At 36.4% G+C, this 19,365-nt stretch overlaps 1 protein-coding gene across 1 annotated transcript; it reads left to right on the top strand.

The window, feature by feature from the left end:
* The first annotated feature begins 2,935 nt into the window (after positions 1-2,935).
* LOC132311774 (uncharacterized) lies at positions 2,936-14,549 on the top strand. Its single transcript, XM_059809866.1, has 3 exons — positions 2,936-3,531; positions 3,823-3,957; positions 13,846-14,549. The coding sequence occupies exons 1-3, from the start codon at positions 3,514-3,516 to the stop codon at positions 13,996-13,998; spliced, it is 306 nt and encodes a 101-aa protein (XP_059665849.1). The 5' UTR covers positions 2,936-3,513; the 3' UTR covers positions 13,999-14,549.
* Positions 14,550-19,365: the final 4,816 nt, after the last annotated feature.

Here is a 19,365-nt window from a genome sequence, read left to right as displayed (position 1 = left end):
TCAGGTACAGGAATTAAAGTTGAGACTCTCATTATGCTTGGATGGTTTGTGGACTTGGAGGTTTCCATCTTTGTGAAGTTTGGCTTGAAATGCCATTTGTAACCTTATTTGTCAAATATGTATACTTAATTCTAAACTTGTAGTGTGTACCTAAGCACACTTTTTGATTCTCATTTTATGTATATGACATGAGGCCAATGACCAAACTTCTTTTGAAATCACATATATGCCATGGATGTTAAATTTTCCCTTTAATGAGAATATATGAAAATTTTGCATTTTAGTATGTTATTTTGCACCGGAGTATGCATTGTGTATGAGATTCATCCATTAGCATTCATTAATCATGTATGAAGTGTGGCCAAGGGCCAAACGGTAATTTCTAATCATTTGTTAATTTTGGATTTCAAAATTTCCATTTCAAGTTCATTTTTGGCTTTTTGGCCGTTGGGGGGTCGGATTTTGCATTGGCGGTATTTTTAAGCCATGGATCATTGTAGCGTATCCTAATAGGTAAGTTACGTTTGCGTGCATGGTCATTTCCAGGAAAAACTCATTCCTTGATGAAATGAGCCTATTATGGGCACATTTTGCATTTTCTTTTGCAAAATTAGTGCATAAGGGCATTTTGGGGTTTTCACATGATAAGTAAAGTTTTCTTTTGGCATGGTTGGCTAGAAAACTTGATTTTGAGTGGGGTTTCTTTTTTGTGTTTTTTTCAAAAAGGCTCAGAAAGTCTTCAAAATTGCATTTCAAGTTAGCATTTCAGGTGTAGCCTACAGTAGCACGAGCGCTCCAAGGGGCGTACAAGCGCTCCAAGCCCTTGGACGAGCGCTCGTGGTACTGTTCATGTGTGTGTGTGTTTGTGTCTTGGTTCAGCACTGCACCTCCGACTTCAAATTATCATATCTTCTTTGTTTTAACTTTGGTCCGTTCTTGAGTCTAAATTGATCGCGTCGAAATAAGCTTTCCAATGGTAACAATTAGAGCTTTAGATTCTTCTTGTAGCTCTAGATATTCAAGTTTTAGTAGGGTAGTGTCTATTTTTTGTTCGAACCGGGATAAGGTTTCCCTTCCTTCGACTTTAGAACTTGATATCTTTGTCGTTCGGACTCCGAATCATGCAATTCTTGAGTCTATTCTAGTTAATTTTTCGTTGGCTTTCCAATGGTGTGCACGGTGGTACCCATTTTAGTGTGAAATGACCATTTTGCTTTTGGTTCATTTCTTTTCGGGTTTGGTATTCTTGTTTCATTGCTTGGCTCATTTGAGTTCCATAGCTTCATATGGAGTCATTTTGGTGCCTTAGGGATGACGTACATCTCTTGAGGTCACCTTTCTTCTTTTGTTTCCGCATTTTGGATCCATTTTGGGTCATCACAGGACACACTGGGTTGGAAAATCCAGGGTCGTTACACAGTCCTTTAGGGACTGTTTAAAAAACTGTCCCTAAAACCTTATTTTTTGGCACAGTCTCAAGACTGTCCCTAAAACCTTAACTAGCCCGTCCCTAAAACCTTATTTTTTGGCACAGTCTAAAGACTGTCCCTAAAACCTTAACTAGCCCGTCCCCAATTCCACAAAAAAATAGGGCGGCAACATTTGGCGCTTCAGTTTTTTGTTTGGCGCTACAAAAATATAATATATAAAATAATTTTATTTTACAAATACTGAAGAAGGGCATAAACTACGTCGTTTAATTATATATATCATTACCTCCATATACTTAGTCTTCAGTTCTGAACCCTCAAGCCTTCACGCCTCTTCCACCATCTTCCATCCTCTTCCACCCTTTTCCATCGTTACAGAAGACGGAGGCTCTTCCACCCTCTTCCACCGTCGCAGAAGATAGAGGTTCTTAATCAAACATTCTTTGGGTTTCAATCTTCACCGGATCACAAGATTTAATCTTCACCAAATCTGGAGTCGACTTGTGGTCTGAGTGTGAATCGTTGTGGGAAATACAGGTTTGCAGAAACGATTCTTTGTTGTTTTGAAGAGAATCTTAGGGCTTGGAGGAGGCTATCAGAATCAGGAAGTACTATATATTCTATTATGTGTTCCTTCAGTCTTTAGTGTTCTTTCGTTGATATCATGTATAATAATGTATCTATGTTTGTGGTTCTGATATCGTAATTGGTCTTGATTTTTAGGGTTTTTGATTTTGTTGATATCATTTTTTTGTCCTTATTTTATTGAAACAATTTTCAATATGTCCACTTCCCTACCTAAGAGGCTATGACTATAATAAAAAGAAAATTCTTCTTTTCTGTATTAAATAGAGTTTTAGATTAGAAAAGTTTATCTTAAAACAGAGCTATTTCTGGGATATATGAATGATGAAAAATATGTTTCGGAAGAGAAAACTATAGCCATCTTATTGAAATATGGAACATCGATTGAATTTTTTTTGGGCATTTAGGGAAGGGAGTTTAGATGGTGGATTCTGAGCACTTTCCATGATCTTTTAAACCGGGGTTGAAAGGACTACTTTCAATTCATACTATTTTTGACACCTGAATCAGATTTATCATAGCCTCAATTGTCTTCTCCGCGGTCTTTTGAAATTCTCTTTAGAGCTTTACGTTGGGTCAGCAGCTGTGATGATAAATGTCTCACATGCTATGTGGGATACATTATGATTAAGTTAGTTGTACAGAGGATACCTTATTAATAAATTGAAGTATGTCTTTATCTTGATTTTTTGGCAAACTAACTACTTGATTACAAAATAAGTTCAAAAAACTGAAATACATCATCATGCCTTTAAATATTGTGTTTCACCAAAGTTAGTTTGGTTGAGCAATCCCGGATCTTCTAGTAAAATGTATTGAGGGGTTGATACTTAGCTGAGCAGCAATGTATATCGTAATTGGTCTTGATATATTACTATTTAAGTTATGCTTTTGATTGTTGTTTATAATATGTGATGGCTTAAGTGCACAATTTTAATCAATTAAGTCCAAGTGGATTTTTTAATGTTATATTGTAATCTTTACCGAGTTTTTTGAACTGAAAATCTGTAGAACTCTGTTCCCTTTATTCTTTTGTTTGATATTTTACTGATTACTTCAATCTTGATGTGGGTAATTTACGGTTCTTCGGTGTGGGGAGTTGTAATTTAGTTTGATATTTTACTGATTACTTCAATTGTACAACCTGTGTGATACATACAATTCAATTTGATCACCACAAAAGTTTCTGAATATAATGAACTGAAGGCAAAAACCATCCACTCCATGAATCAATAGCAAAATAAATTACTTACCGGTTGATAATGAAGCTCTCACTTGAGCTGCTTTAATGAACTTTGACTTATCTGTTTGCATACCGAAAATGATACTTCGAAAATGACAATTTTGAAAGAAAACTCTAAAACAAACCACACACAATGCAGACTTATAAAAAGTGGCTAGAATACTAAAAGTATTATTGTAATTGTCAACTCATAAAAACTTCTTTTATAACAATTTGATTTCAACACACACTGCCCATTTATTGTGTGATACGTGGATGTCACCAAAATTTCAGGTTCAATTTCGTAACTACTTGTTTTTTACTATTTAATATAATTCATTCACTAGCTATTTAGGTTTCCTAACTTGTAATATTGTTTGAATTACTACTTAGGAAATAAGTGGAAAAAATAAAGAAAATCGTTCCAAGAATGAGGTTCCACGTTATTCTGGATCAATGTCTTTCGTCAGACGTTATGATGCTTATTTGCGTAATATATGAAACAATAATTATAAATTTTTTATTTTATATTCTACGTTCTAAACCATATATTTGTCTAATAGTCACTATTACTTTGTACTGCAGGTCAAACTCAAAGAAAGGCAGAGCCAAGAAGATGAGGACGATGAAAAGGATGAGGATCCTGCTATTCGTTTGTACAAGGACACACATTTTAAGGAACAAGGTGGATGGGCATACGAGAAAGCTAAGAGGAATTTTGTAAGTTAACTATAAGCTAGCATGTTGGATTATGAAATTTGGATCTTATAATATTTTTGCGGTTTATAGGGGGTCACATGCCTTTAAGTGACCATTTTTGTGGTTTATAGGGGGTCACATGCCTTTAAGTGACCATTCTGAATTTTTTGTGCACAAATAGAGGTGGGGAATTGTTGCGGATGAAGTGTGGTTTTCTTGTTTTTTACTATTTAATATATATTCCACTTTTCCTAGAAAAATCACTGAACTCAGAAACAATCAAGTGCAACTTGAAAATTTAGATGCGAATACAATCACGTTGTCTTGAACTAATAAAGCAACAACCTATTTGATACTGAACATGTCCTTGACCATAGTGTTATACCCTTCTCAGTGAAACAGAAAATAATCATATTCATTGTTTAGAAAGAAAAAGACATTGAACTTAGACTTATGTTAGCCAATGGCATTGTCTGCGCAACTTACCAGCCAGCCACAGTGGGTCAATGAGATGACTCAAAAGGATTCAAGGTCCCAATCTAATCTTCAACTTTTTAAAGGGTTAGATTGCATATTGCTCCTTTAAGATTAGCTTGATGACTAGGTTTCTGAAGACTTTATCACCACTAACTTGTTTTATAATATGTGATGCAGAATTGTTTAAATTTCCACCATATTAAATTCATTTTCTTAACCCTTTCTCTGGTTTTTAGTACAAAATCTTCAAACATGAACTTGCAAAACATATTGGTCGCAGGACACACTAGGTTGCTTTGTTTTGAACAACTTGAATATTGAAATTGGAATGGTAAATAACTATGGTGTCCCTTTTTACATATTAGGCAGTTCTTAGAAAATATTTGATGTGAAACCACATTTTCAAAATTAACTTCACAAGACACTAAGTGATTATGATTACCACGATGTGCATAGCTTTAATATAGATATGTTGATCATTTGCTGTAAAGTATTTGAATAGACTGGTCTCATGACCTAGTCATTGTCCATCTTCTTTAAGGTTCTTAATTATGGCATATACTAATATGGCCTACCACCAATCTATTGACTTGGAAATAGGCTGTGATACCCCTCGATTCTAGAGCCACGGGTGATCAAGTCCGAGCACAGATCCAAGGGATACCAAACAATTAATACATAAACGAACACAGATTACAAAATAGATTTATGAAATAAATATTAAAGCTGGAAACAAAACTAAATTTAAAATCCTCCAAATGATAAAGATTAATAAAAATCCAAATCTCCAAAATAGATACAACTCGGGAATCCATCTAGTGGACCCCTAAAATCCAAATTGAAATAATCAGCTGAAGACAAAATCCTAATCTAGAATATAAAATGAAATCCTACATTATCGGAGGAGTGAGTGTCTGTATCTGCTCTGCACGTCAAAGCCCTAGCCCTGGAACTGACAACACCTGAAAAAAATAAAGGAGTGGGTCAGGCCCACATGCAAGTCCTATTCTACTACGATCCAATCAGAAACCCGATACGCAGATACATCCTAGATAGCTCAACAATATCTAGAGTAGTCCATATATATAATTACACACTAAAGGACGCTCACTAGTCCAAGTGGTACGTCTCAGCCTTAGTAGAGATACCATGCAAATCGCACATACTATGGTCATGTGTATCTAGACCTACCAGGGAACAGAAACCACCGTCCAGTTATCCATCCTAGGCGATATACGCACCCTAACCATGGTCCTGAGACTCAAGCTCATACCATGGCACCATAACATAAATATATAAAGTCCGTTCAAGGTGTGTCATTCAAAAGGTTTATTGACCTGACACCAACTTATAAGTAGGACAGTTAATCCATGTTATTTCAAGATAGGTAGGACTTAGTATTTGAACTAATCCATCCCCAATATGCCACCGTCCCATGCCGATGCATATACATACCTCCACATAATAAAATTGATTAAACAGTATTAAGCAATTCATCAACTATACTCCACACTATGCATCAATATAAATTAATACATATATATCAGTATTAGGCATTAAATATAGGGCCTAAAAATAACATTCCAATAATGTAAACTGCTAAAATAATCTAAGCATTTACATTCTCCAACTTGTCCATAAATTGATGCAGTTAAATAGCAAACATATAAATTTTTAATCAAACAAAGCATAGGTAATTTTAGGTAAGTCACTATACTTATAACTCCATCTAAATATGATTCACAACTTTAAATCATAAATAAAAACAATCTACAATTTACAGTAATAAATTTCTTAACCATAACAGTGCACAACCTACAGGTTTTTCCCCAAGTTCACCCCACTCCATTCCTTAATCAAATTATGAATTGACGTTTCCCTATTGTTTTTATAGGTTTACAACATTCCTACACATGATTTAAAATAGTTTAAACCAAGTAAAAATACCCTGCACCGACCCAACAGACCCTAAAAATACATAACTGTATGTTTCAGAGGAAGAGAAGGCTCAGAAAAATTTAGAGCCTTCTCCAAAATATGGGAGCCTGCTCCCCACCCTTGGGAGCCGGCTTTAAGGCCTTGGGAGCCGACTCTTGCATTGTGGGAGGCGGCTCCCTCCTTTGGGAGCCGTCTCTCTCACCCCTAAGAGCTGTCTCCCCGTCTGTGCTTCGTTTTCCTCGACTCCGGCGTGTTCCACGACCTCTGTATTTGTTTTAATACTTGCTCTAAGGTTTAATTAGTGTCCTACAACAGTTATAAAGCATTGACATGCATCAAAGACATCAATTAAACAAAGCTTAAACTTAAACAAATCATGCATCAATTAACCGAACTGAAAGAACTTGTAATACAGTTTAATTCCAACAAAGCTATTTCAGTTTACTCAGGCCTCTGTAAATCTTTTACTACGTGTTCTATTATTCAATCAATATCCCAGACTAATTTTTAAGACATCAATATTCATCAAGGTTCTCAATTAAACATACTTTAAATACAACGACAGTATGAACCAGTTAACAGAGATTACAGAATTTCGCAAATCAATTTAATTCAATGGAACTAAAAATATTTCAAACATGCAATAAAGACTTGTTTTAGCATCCATTAAAGCCCTGGAGTCTACCTAGGTATGCACAGAACATGAGTTAAAGGGAAAGAGCTAGAACAAGACTTACCTCCGATTTCAGTTCAGAAACCTTTAAACCTCCGTCTCTAGCAACTCCGGCGACCTTAGTTGTTTTTACTGACCTTCGTTGCTCCTAATTCAATCCACGAGCATGCATCAACACCTCCTCCTTGGTTCAGCCCTTAACTCTAAGCCAACCTTAACCTTTCTTTCTCTGTTCTCCCAACTCTCTGTAGGACTCTGTTACGTGAATAGGGTTAACCAAAGCCCTTGGCAGACCTATACTTATATATTTATAGGTTTTAATTGAAACCCTAATTTAAATCCTACACCAACCCTAAGTCGGCTACGTTCAAACATAAAACCCTAAAATCCATCCACTACCTAAGTCGGGTTGCGTTTTTTTTATACGTGCATGTACAAGAGAAATACAATTTAACAGTTAATGCAAGAAAATAAATGTAAACAATCAATTAAAGAAAACAAATACACAATTAATTGAATTAAAATAAAATAAATCAAATAAGCAGATAAATGAAATTTAAACACCCAACTAACACATTTAAATCAAATAATTTAACAATTAATACAAATACACACTTAATCAATTTAAAAATGCAAAAATAAACAATGAATTAAATACCAAACCTATCCTTTTGAATTTAGGGGTATTACATTCTCCCCCCTAACAAAAGGAATTCCGTTCTCAGAATTCGCTTTTACCTTCTTGCAAAATATATGGAAACTGCGAGCGACTGCTAACCCCCTATTCCAAGTGGACTCAGCCTCATTGTGATGATTCCCCTGAACACGCACAAAAAAAAAAATAACCTTATTACAAAGGATTTAATCCCTACGGTCGACAATACGACTCTGTGACTCCAAATAAGTCGCATCCGGCTGCAACTCAATCTTCCCAACATCGATATGTTGATACCGACTCTCATCTCACAGATATTTTCGCAACATGAAAAACATGAAACACATTGTGGACGCGATTCAAATTATCCGGAAGTGCTAACCGATAAGCGAAAGCTCCAACTCGATCCATAATCATGAATGGACTGACAACTCGCGGTGACAACTTCCCTTTCTTCCCAAAGCGCATAACACCTTTCAGAGGAGACACTTTGAGTAGAACCTGATCCCCAACCTGAAACTCTAACACATGAGTATGACGAGTTGCATAACTCTTTTGCCAACTCTGAGCCATGAGCATACGATCCCCAATAAGAACACCCTTTTCAGAAGTATCCTTAATAAATACGGGACCCAAGAACCTGCTCTCTCCAACCTCATACAATGTACTTACAAGCATATATCTATTTGCCTGTCAAAACCAATCACTTCATTGTGATATTCCTCTATTATCGCAACATACACATCCCAATAGTCTAAAAAAACCATATAGGTACATATCACAACAATACAATCACAAAACATAATAAAGATAGCCAAAACCATTAGTTCACTTTATTAAGAACTTTTCCAAACCATAGCTGTCAAACAAATAATCATAAATTATTCTTTAATATACTACTAGTGTACGCGTTTAAATCCGTACTACACCTTTATTAAAAATCTCCACTGCCACTAGTAATTAAAATTACTCTTAAAATAACCATCCTCCTTGCGGTTTGGTACCCCCCCGCTGGGATGGCCCGATATATCCGCTTATAGGACACTGCCTGGAAGTATGACCGTACCCTCCACAAATATAGCAAGTACCCCTAAAAGTACCAAACGGACTCCTTTGCTGGTTAGACTATGGCTGATCACGCCCGACCTGTGGTCCCCCATTCTGTTGTCCTTGAGCTAACCCAGAACATTGGTTGGATGTATGCCCAAAGTCTCCGCAGGCAAAACAATGACTATGAGACTCATTCTGCACCTCTGGTACTGCTTCGAGTGTTTGTTGAACATGTAGCTGACTCTGAAGTGCCGCTACTACGCCTGCAGCTACAGCCTGAGCAATGATGTAAACTAACTGAGGAGAATACTCTGGATCCCTGCCCTGATTGTAGGCCTGACGCTGAGACTCTTGAGTATGCTCAACGTCCTCATGCTCTAACTACAACTGACCATCTTCCTCTTGAAACCTAGGCACTTGCTGTTCTTCCCCCATTTCCCGACGCCGTAGCCGTTCTTGCTGCCTATGTGCCAGTCTCCTCTGTCGTCTGTTCATATTCTGTCATCTTCCAGCATTAACCATACTGTTAACATAGAAAGACAGACATCCGTATGATCGTAAACGGACCGTAAAGGAATTCAACGAATCCTAAACTTAAAGCTCTAAACAAAAGAGAACGCTATGCGGAAGTCTTAATACGATAAAATCCTAGAGACACTTGAACCTGGAGTGCTCTGATACCAACTGTGATACCCCTCGATTCTAGAGCCACGGGTGATCAAGTCCGAGCACAGATCCGAGGGATACCAAACAATTAATACATAAACGAACGCAGATTACAAAATAGATTTACGAAATAAATATTAAAGCTGGAAACAAAACTAAATTTAAAATCCTCCAAATGATAAAGATTAATAAAAATTCAAATCTCCAAAATAGATACAACTCGGGAATCCATCTAGTGGACCCCTAAAATCCAAACTGAAATAATCAGCTGAAGACAAAATCCTAATCTAGAATATAAAATGAAATCCTACATTATCGGAGGAGTGAGTGTCTGTATCTGCTCTGCACGTCCAAGCCCTAGCCCTGGAACTGACAACACCTGAAAAAAATAAAGGAGTGGGTCAGGCCCACATGCAAGTCCTATTCTACTACGATCCAATCAGAAACCCTATACGCAGATACATCCTAGATAGCTCAACAATATCTAGAGTAGTCCATATATATATATATAATTACACACTATAAGACGCTCACTAGTCCAAGTGGTACGTCTCAGCCTGAGTAGAGATACCATGCAAATCGCACATACTGTGGTCATTTGTATCTAGACCTACCAGGGAACAGAAACCACCGTCCAGTTATCCATCCTAGGCGATATACGCACCCTAACCATGGTCCTGAGACTCAAGCTCATACCATGGCACCATAACATAAATATATAAAGTTCGTTCAAGGTGTGTCATTCAAAAGGTTTATTGACCTGACACCAACTTATAAATAGGACTTAACATTTTGCAGTTAATCCATTTTATTTCAAGATAGGTAGGACTTAGTGTTTGAACTAATCCATCCCCAATTTGCCACCGTCCCATACCGGTGCATATACATACATATAAGTAGGACTTAACACTTTGCAGTTAATCCATCTTATTTCAAAATAAGTAGGACTTAGTGTTTGAACTAATCCATCCCCAATTTGCCACTGTCCCATACCGGTGCATATACATACATATAAGTAGGACTTAACATTTTGCAGTTAATCCATCTTATTTCAAAATAGGTAGGACTTAGTGTTTGAACTAATCCATCCCCAATATGCCACCGTCCCATATCGGTCCATATACATACCTCCACATAATAAAATTGATTAAACAGTATTAAGCAATTCATCAATTATACTCCACACTATGCATCAATATAAATTAATACATATATATCAGTATTAGGCATTAAATATAGGGCCTAAAAATAACATTCCAATAATGTAAACTGTTAAAATAATCTAAGCATTTACATTCTCCAACTTGTCCATAAATTGATGCAGTTAAATAGCAAACATATGTCAATTTTTAATCCAAACAAAGCATAGGTAATTTCAGGTAAGTCACTATACTTATAACTCCATCTAAATATGATTCACAACTTTAAATCATAAATAAAAACAATCTCCAATTTACAGTAATAAATTTCTTAACCATAACAGTGCCCAACCTACAGGTTTTTCCCCAAGTTCACCCTACTCCATTCCTTAATCAAATTATGAATTGATGTTTCCCTATTGTTTTTATAGGTTTACAACATTCCTACACATGATTTAAAATAGTTTAAATCAAGTAGAAATACCCTGCACCGACCAAACAGACCCTAAAAATACATAACTGTATGTTTCAGAGGAAGAGAAGGCTCAGAAAAATTTAGAGCATTCTCCAAAATATGGGAGCCGGCTCCCCACCCTTGGGAGCCGGCTCTAAGGCCTTGGGAGCCGACTCTTGCATTGTGGGAGGTGGCTCCCTCCTTTGGGAGCCGTCTCTCTCACCCCTAAGAGCTGTCTCCCCGTCTCTGCTTCGTTTTCCTCGACTCCGGCGTGTTCCACGACCTCTGTATTTGTTTTAATATTTGCTCTAAGGTTTAATTAGTGTCCTACAACAGTTATAAAGCATTGACATGCATCAAAGACATCAATTAAACAAAGCTTAAACTTAAACGAAGCATGCATCAATTAACCGAACTGAAAGAACTTGTAAACAGTTTAATTCCAACAAAGCTATTTCAGTTTACTCTGGCCTCTGTAAATCTTTTACTACGTGTTCTATTATTCAATCAATATCCCGGACTAATTTTTAAGACATCAATATTCATCAAGGTTCTCAATTAAACATACTTTAAATACAACAACGGTATGAACCAGTTAACAGAGATTACAGAATTTCGCATATCAATTTAATTCAATGGAACTAAAAATATTTCAAACATGCAATAAAGACTTGTTTTAGCATCCATTAAAGGCCTGGAGTCTACCTAGGCATGCACAGAACACGAGTTAAAGGGAAAGAGCTAGAACAAGACTTGCCTCCGATTTCAGTTCAGAAACCTTTAAACCTCCGTCTCTAGCAACTCCGGTGACCTTAGTTATTTTTACTGGCCTTCGTTGCTTCTAATTCAATCCACGAGCATGCATCAACACCTCCTCCTTGGTTCAGCCCTTAACTCTAAGCCAACCTTAACCTTTCTTTCTCTGTTCTCCCAATTCTCTGTAGGACTCTGTTACGTGAATAGGGTTAACCAAAGCCCTTGGCAGACCTATACTTATATATATATAGGTTTTAATTGAGACCCTAATTTAAATCCTACACCAACCCTAAGTCGGTTACGTTCAAACATAAAACCCTAAAATCCATCCACTACCTAAGTCGGTTAGCGTTTTTTTTATACGTGCATGTACAAGAGAAATACAATTTAACAGTTAATGTAAGAAAATAAATGTAAACAATCAATTAAAGAAAACAAATACACAATTAATTGAATTAAAATAAAATAAATCAAATAAGCAAATAAATGAAATTTAAACACCCAACTAACACATTTAAATCAAATAATTTAACAATTAATGCAAATACACACTTAATCAATTTAAAAATGCAAAAATAAACAATTAATTAAATACCAAACCTATCCTTTTGAATTTAGGGGTATTACATAGGCAAACTATGAGATGATGATACAGTCTACGTATAGTAAAAATGGCGAGAATATTAGATGATTTAGAATGGTTTTTACCACCGGGAAAATAAAAAATAAAGGGAAAGAAACAAATTTAAAAGAAGAGTGCTGAACATATTTAAAATGTTCTTTTTGAATGCTCACTTAATCAGAAGTTGTATATCAATCAACTAATCTTAATCTGACTAGTTTTTTCACCTTAACTGTTATCCTGTAATTTAATAACATGAAAAGGCTGTGCTTTGTTTCGAATTAAGCGGTTTGTTTAGATTCATCCTCGTGAGAAGAGCATTTGGGAAAGATTACTCAAGAATTGTTGCAGATGAGGAGATTCCAAACGGGTTTTATTGAATTTTTTGGATTTGGAATCTGGGTTTGTCTGGAAAACAAGATTTGGTGATTGAGAGGAGGAGGGAGTTGATTGCGTTTTCTGGGGAATTGGGAAGAGAGGAATGGGATTTCTGGTGGATTTTAGAGATGGGTCTCTTGAGTTTTATAATGTGGTGTGCAGGATTTGGATTTGGTTTGTCTGCTGGACTTGTCATTGGTTATTATCTCTTCATCTATTTCCAACCTACAGATGTTAAGGTCTTTCTCTTTCTCTCTCTATATATGTATATACAAATGTATTTATATATATGTTCATGCAAACATGCACACATATAAATTTATATCATGTTTTCTATTGATTTCCTTGATATGTTTGTTTCTCTCTCTTTTATTTGATTCAAAATGGTGGTGCATATTCCTTATCAGATATATATATACATTTTCCTTTAGATGATTATGATTTTGAATTGAATTTGTAGTTGATGTGAGTAGTGCATAGAATCATGGGAATAGATCTTTAAAATAATTAGGTAGATTTTAGTGGATGGAAAATTAGAACTAACGTTTTTTGGTTTGTTTCTTGGGAGAAAAAAAAATACATTGGCTTATTTTCTAGGGATGTTGATGCTTTTCTTTTATCTTATATCTGGCATTTCCCAATAACCAAATAGAGTGTTATTAGTTTGCTGATACTTTTTCTTCTTATTAGTTGAATGTGATTAGCATTGTCTGGAAATGGTTTTTTTTTTTTTTTTTTTTTTTTTTTTTTAATTGTGTAAAATTTGTTACAAGAGAAAGAAATTAAAGATGGGATTTTAGGTGACCTCAAATTAATGTCTAGATACAGAGATTGATTTCTTTCCAATAGTCAGTCTCAACTTAACGGGACATGCATTTTGCAGTGTAAAGTTAGACATGAGACGTTGATATGTACAATTTGTATAAAAATATAACAACATTACTTGTTTGTTTACTTTAATCACATGTTTCCCAGGAGATTAGATCCATAGCTATTAAGCATTTTTTTTTTCTCTCTATTGAGATTAGTATTCTAGCTTGCACATGATTTATTCCTATGCCATATTCTTTTAATTTGATAGAGAACTTAAATATTTTGCAGGATGCAATGAAAGAAAATACTGCACAAAATTCTCAAAATTCTGATGGTACGAGTCCAAGTACAAAACCAACTAGGCATAAGGAAGGGATATTGCCGTGGATTTGGACATGGTTTCGTGGCTCCAAAGCGTCAACGTGCCTCCTCATCATGTGATGAGGCTTCTAGGAAAAAGGCCGAAATTGCTGAAGAAAGAAATGTACAAATGACGGAAAAGATGGAAAAATTTGAGAAGATGCTTGAGCAGTACCAACAACAGCCACCACCATGGTTCCTCCAATATCAGCAGCAGCCGCCACCATGGTTCCTTCAATTTCAGCAGCAGCAGCAGTCACCACCATGGTTCTACCAACAACAGTCTCCATCAGATTCCCAACTGCAGCAAACCGCACCAAACTGGCATCAACAGCCACCGCTACCTCCAGCAGACTCTCATTTTCAGCAGCCGCCACCAACAATAAAATGGCAATATCAGCAGCCGCCACCAACATGGTGGCACCAACAAGCACTACCACAACCACCAACAGAATGAATAATGGATCTTGAAGAGGATGGAATAAATTTTTATGCTACCACATGGTTTTAGTTTTTGTTTAGAAAACTGGAGATTTTATATTTTATGGATCTTGAATATATATATTGTGGATTAATTTTGTTTTATGGCTAGTAATATCTTTTTGAATATTATTGTGGATCTATTTTGTTTATGTTTTGCATGTATCCAGAATGGTTAAATTCACAAATCAAGCATACAATATATAATAATAATAATAATAATAATTTACAAATAATGTATTAGGGACGGTTTAATACAATAATTATAATTTAAAAATAATGTATTAGGACGGTCTGTCCGTCCTTAATACTGTATATGGACCATCCCTAATACAATAGGTATTGGGGACAGTCTTACAAACTGTCCCTAATTTGTACCTTATTAGGGACAGTCTAGACCGTCCCTAAATTTTTTTAGGGATGGTGTTATTTGGGACAGTTTGGACTGTCCTTAAAGGTCAAAAGTATTTGTCACGGTCAACTTTGACCGTCCTTAAAGCTCTTTTGGCACGCTACTTTTAATGACGGACCAATTTGACTTATAGGGATGGATTCGGGGCTTTTAGGGACAGTTTCGACTATCCCTAAAACCCCAACTTCTTGTAGTGTTCATTGGGGTGACTTATAGCGCTAAATTTCCATTTCATGCAAATGTTAGCATGAAATGCCATTTTGTAGCCCTATATATTCAAACTTGTATTCTTTGATTCCATGTATGTAATGTGTACATAAGTACACTTTTTGTAATGTATTTGACGTATATGACATGAGGCCAAGGGCCAAGTATGCTTATATTTGCACTTGTATTCATTTGGTGCCACATGTTGTTTAAAAATGTATTTTTATCAACTATGAAAGTTTGGCATGTAAAATCTTGTAAATGAAATGTAATGAGGCCATGGGCCATTGTAACACTCTTCAATATGTAAAGTACACTTGTTGGCATGCTTGTATAGCTTAAAACCATGTTTTTAGACCACATTCATGTTGGGGTTTGAGGCTTGGGTGAAGCCTCAACATTTTTTGTTCATAGCAGGTCCTTCAGCACTATTTCGAGCCATTTCGATCTACCATTTCTTCATTTCGGTCGACCGATGGCCTTTGGAATTCAATTGAGCATCAAAAACATTTGTTCCAGTAGCCATTTTCACTGTTTTGGCCTATTTCGGTCGACCGATGGCTTATTTCAGTCGACCGATGGCTCAATTCGGCCTACTGAACCAACCTTGCCTCAAAAACAAGTGTTCTGAAAAATTTATGTGAGTTTTGGTCGACCGAAATAACCCACATTTAGCTGCCCTCTAGATTTTGTTTCAGCATTGATATTCCAACTTCAAATGGCCATATCTTCTTCATTTCTAACCCAAATGGGGTCATTCTTGAGCCTAAATTCATGGATTTTGAGTCAGATTTCCAATGGTACTAATTCTATTCTCATATACAAATCATAGTGGGAGTTATTCAAGTTTTAGTGAAGTAGTGTCAGGATTTGGTTCGAACCGGGAAAGGGCTTCTTGTGGGATTTTTGTCTAAAGTTCTTAGAACCTCTTGGAATGTTGTGAAATGATTAGCTTAGGTTGTGTGGACCTTATTTGAATTACTTAGAGTCAAATCTCTCATCTCATTTGTAAATTGACCATTTTGCCATTGATTAACGGGTTTTGCTCGTTTTTCTTCATCCTGTCATTTTTTCTTCGATCGGACTCCGAATCATGTGATTCTTAAGTCCATTTTGATTACTTTTTCATCGTCTTTCTAGTGGTGTGCTCGGTAGCATCTGAATTCATACATTTAGAAATGACTACTTTGCCCCTGGGTGCTTAATTGTTATTTTTTCGATCTTTTGCCTTCACATTTTGTTCCTTTGAGTTCCGTGACCTCATGGAAGGTCATCTTAGGGTCTTAGAGGTGTTTTGTGCCTTAGGAGACCATTGTCTTATTTCTTACTTCTGCATTTGGATCCGTTATCGGGTTAATCTTCGGTTCATCACTGTTGCTCCGGGTTGAATAAAACCTGGGTCATTACATTTCATTTCGAATTCTCTGGACAAGTACTTCTTGAGAGCCTTCATTTCTTCAGAATCATTCCTGTAACCACCATGTCATCTACATATATAATGAGTGAAGTGATCTTACCATGTTGTTTCTTCAGAAATAACGTGTGGTCTGAATTGCTCCGATGGTAGCCAAAGGCTATCATAGACTTTGTTAATCTTCCAAACCATGCTTTTGGAGATTGTTTCAACTCATATAATGATTTCTTTAACCTGTAGACCTTCCGACTATACTTTTCGGGTATCATGCATCCTAGTGGGAGATCCATGTAGACTTCTTCAGATAATTCACCATGTAGAAAGGCATTCTTCGCATCGAATTGTTGCAATGGCCAATCCAAGTTCGCAACTAGAGATAACAAGATACGAACTGTGTTTATTTTGGCTATAGGTGAGAACGTCTCTGTGTAATCGATTCCATAGGTTTGGGTGTAACCTTTTGCCACTAATCTTGCTTTAAAGCGTTCAACTGTGCCATCTGCTTTATACTTCACAGTGTAAATCCATCGACATCCAACTGGTTTCTTTCCTGGTGGAGGATCAATAAATTTCCAAGTTTCATTTTTTTGCAAGGATTTCATCTCCTCGTTCATAGCTGCTTTCCACCTAGGGTCAGCTAAAGCTTCCTGCACACTGTTAGGAATAGATACAGTAGATAATTGATTTACAAACGACAAATTTGATTCTGGCAAATGATAGTTCGACACACAATTGCTCATGGGATACTTAACTTTACTAGAAAGTTCGGGTTCATATATGGGTTTAGGAATACCTCTAGTGTGACACGGTGGTAATTATTTTATGAACTTTACTAAATCAGGAACATCCTCAGCAGACGATTAGTTTGATATATCAGTTGCGAGGGACTTGAACTCAGACGACGATGGGGTTGGCGCCATACTTTCCATTTCTAGGCGTTCATCACCACTTTGATCCAAACTTATACCACTCGAATCCAATTTGCCTGATTCCTGATTGGTTGGTCCAACTTGTGAGTCATTATCATTAGACTCGCCATCCTAAAAAATGTGAAAATCATAATCTAGAGTTTGAATTTCGTTCTAGTACTCCCCCTGAAGTTCAGACGCAGAGGAAAAATACATTGAGTCTTCATGGAAGACAACATCCATTGTGATAGACATTCATCGAGTGGGAGGGTGATAACAGCGATACCCCTTTTGATGAGTAGCATATTCGAGAAAAACACATCGCAATGCTCGAGGAATTAGCTTGTTGCGTTGATACTTATAGAGGTGTACAAATGCTACACAACCAAAGACATGAGGAGGTAGATTTAAGACGGTTGGGGCAACAACTGCGTCAGTAAGAGCCTGCAATGGTGTCCGGAAGGCAATAGAGCTGGAAGGTACTCGATTGATGAGATATGCTGTAGAGGTAAGTGCTTCTCCCCAATATAATAATGGCATATGCGCTTCTATCAATGAAACACAAACAACCTCCAACAAGTGTCGATTTTTTCGCTCTGCAACCCCGTTCTACTGGGGTGTATTGGAACAAGTGGTTTGGTGAATTATTTTATGTGCTTCCAAATACTGCTGAAGGTCAAAACTCTGATATTCTCCACCATTGTCACTACGGAGAAGCTGAACATATGCATTGTATTGAGTTTCAACCATTTTATGAAACTTCTGAAACAATAAGTTCACTTCACCTTTGGACTTCATCAAGCACAACCAGGTCATCTTGGTACAATCATTAATAAAAGTAACAAATCAACAGGATCTACCTAAAGTAGTGACTTTGGACGGACTCCAAACATCATAATGTATAAGCATAAAAGGAAATGGACTTTTATGCAAACATAATGGATACGAAACACTGTGGCTCTTTGCTAGTTCACAAACATCACAGTGGAAAGTAGAAACATCACATTTTGCAAACAAACTAGGAAATAATTTTTTTAGATAACCAAAGGAAGCATGCCCCAGACGTCGATACCACAGCCAGATTTTAGATTTTTTTCACTCCCCCTTAAAACCATCCATTGTCAATGTTTGTCGTAACTTGTCGGAACTTTTGGATATCAAGTCCAAGTAATACAATTTCCTTCACCTAATACCACAACCAATTGTTTGCTTTGTTTAGATGTCCTTAAACACACAAAAATCAGGCCAAAAAATGACAGCACAAGATAAAGCTGTGATTTTTTGGAAAACTGACCAAAGACTAGAATCTAAAGATGGAACAACTAAAACAAAATCTAAATACAGATTATTAGTGAATGTCAAAGATCATTCCCTAATAACTGGGGTTGAAGTCCCATTTGCAGTTGAAACAAATTTATGTAAGGATGAATCAAGAGGCGAGACCTGTCTAGAATCAAATGTCATATGATATGTGGCACCAGAATCAATTATCTATGCACTATTAGCAACATGTGTAGAAATATTGAAATTCTTACCACCAGTATCTGTCGTTTTAACAACTGCTGCAGTGGAGGTCTTTGTTGAATTCTTCTTCCAACGGTGATGATCCACCATTCCGGATATCCTACGAGTTTGAAACAGCGACTTTTAGTATGACCAGTCTGGTTGCAATGAGTGCATTTGTAGGTAGACTTGGCTGCTCCAGATAATTCAATATTTTTTTCACTTATTTATTTATTTATTTTTTTGAACTGGTTTATCATAGAACTAGTTTTCAAAGGAGGTTACAAAACTGGTTTAGTTTTGAACTAATCCAGAACTGGAATAGTATAACACTTGTGGCCAAACAAAGAGTTTTGATATTTATTTATTTATTTGCATATAATATATATATATATATATATATATATATGATATATCAAAAAAAAAAAAATCAGGAGGATTTGTGGATCGCAGGACTCGGCTAGGAAAAGATGAACCGGCAGTAGAGCTCGGCCATAAGCTCTGGTCGAGGAAGGCAACCAGTG

This window comes from Cornus florida, unplaced genomic scaffold (genome assembly GCF_030987335.1).
Source record: "Cornus florida cultivar Cherokee Brave unplaced genomic scaffold, ASM3098733v1 CherokeeBrave_3.0.0_Hap2_Chr06, whole genome shotgun sequence".
Lineage (NCBI taxonomy): Eukaryota > Viridiplantae > Streptophyta > Magnoliopsida > Cornales > Cornaceae > Cornus > Cornus florida.
This window is presented reverse-complemented; position numbering and strand designations above follow the sequence as displayed.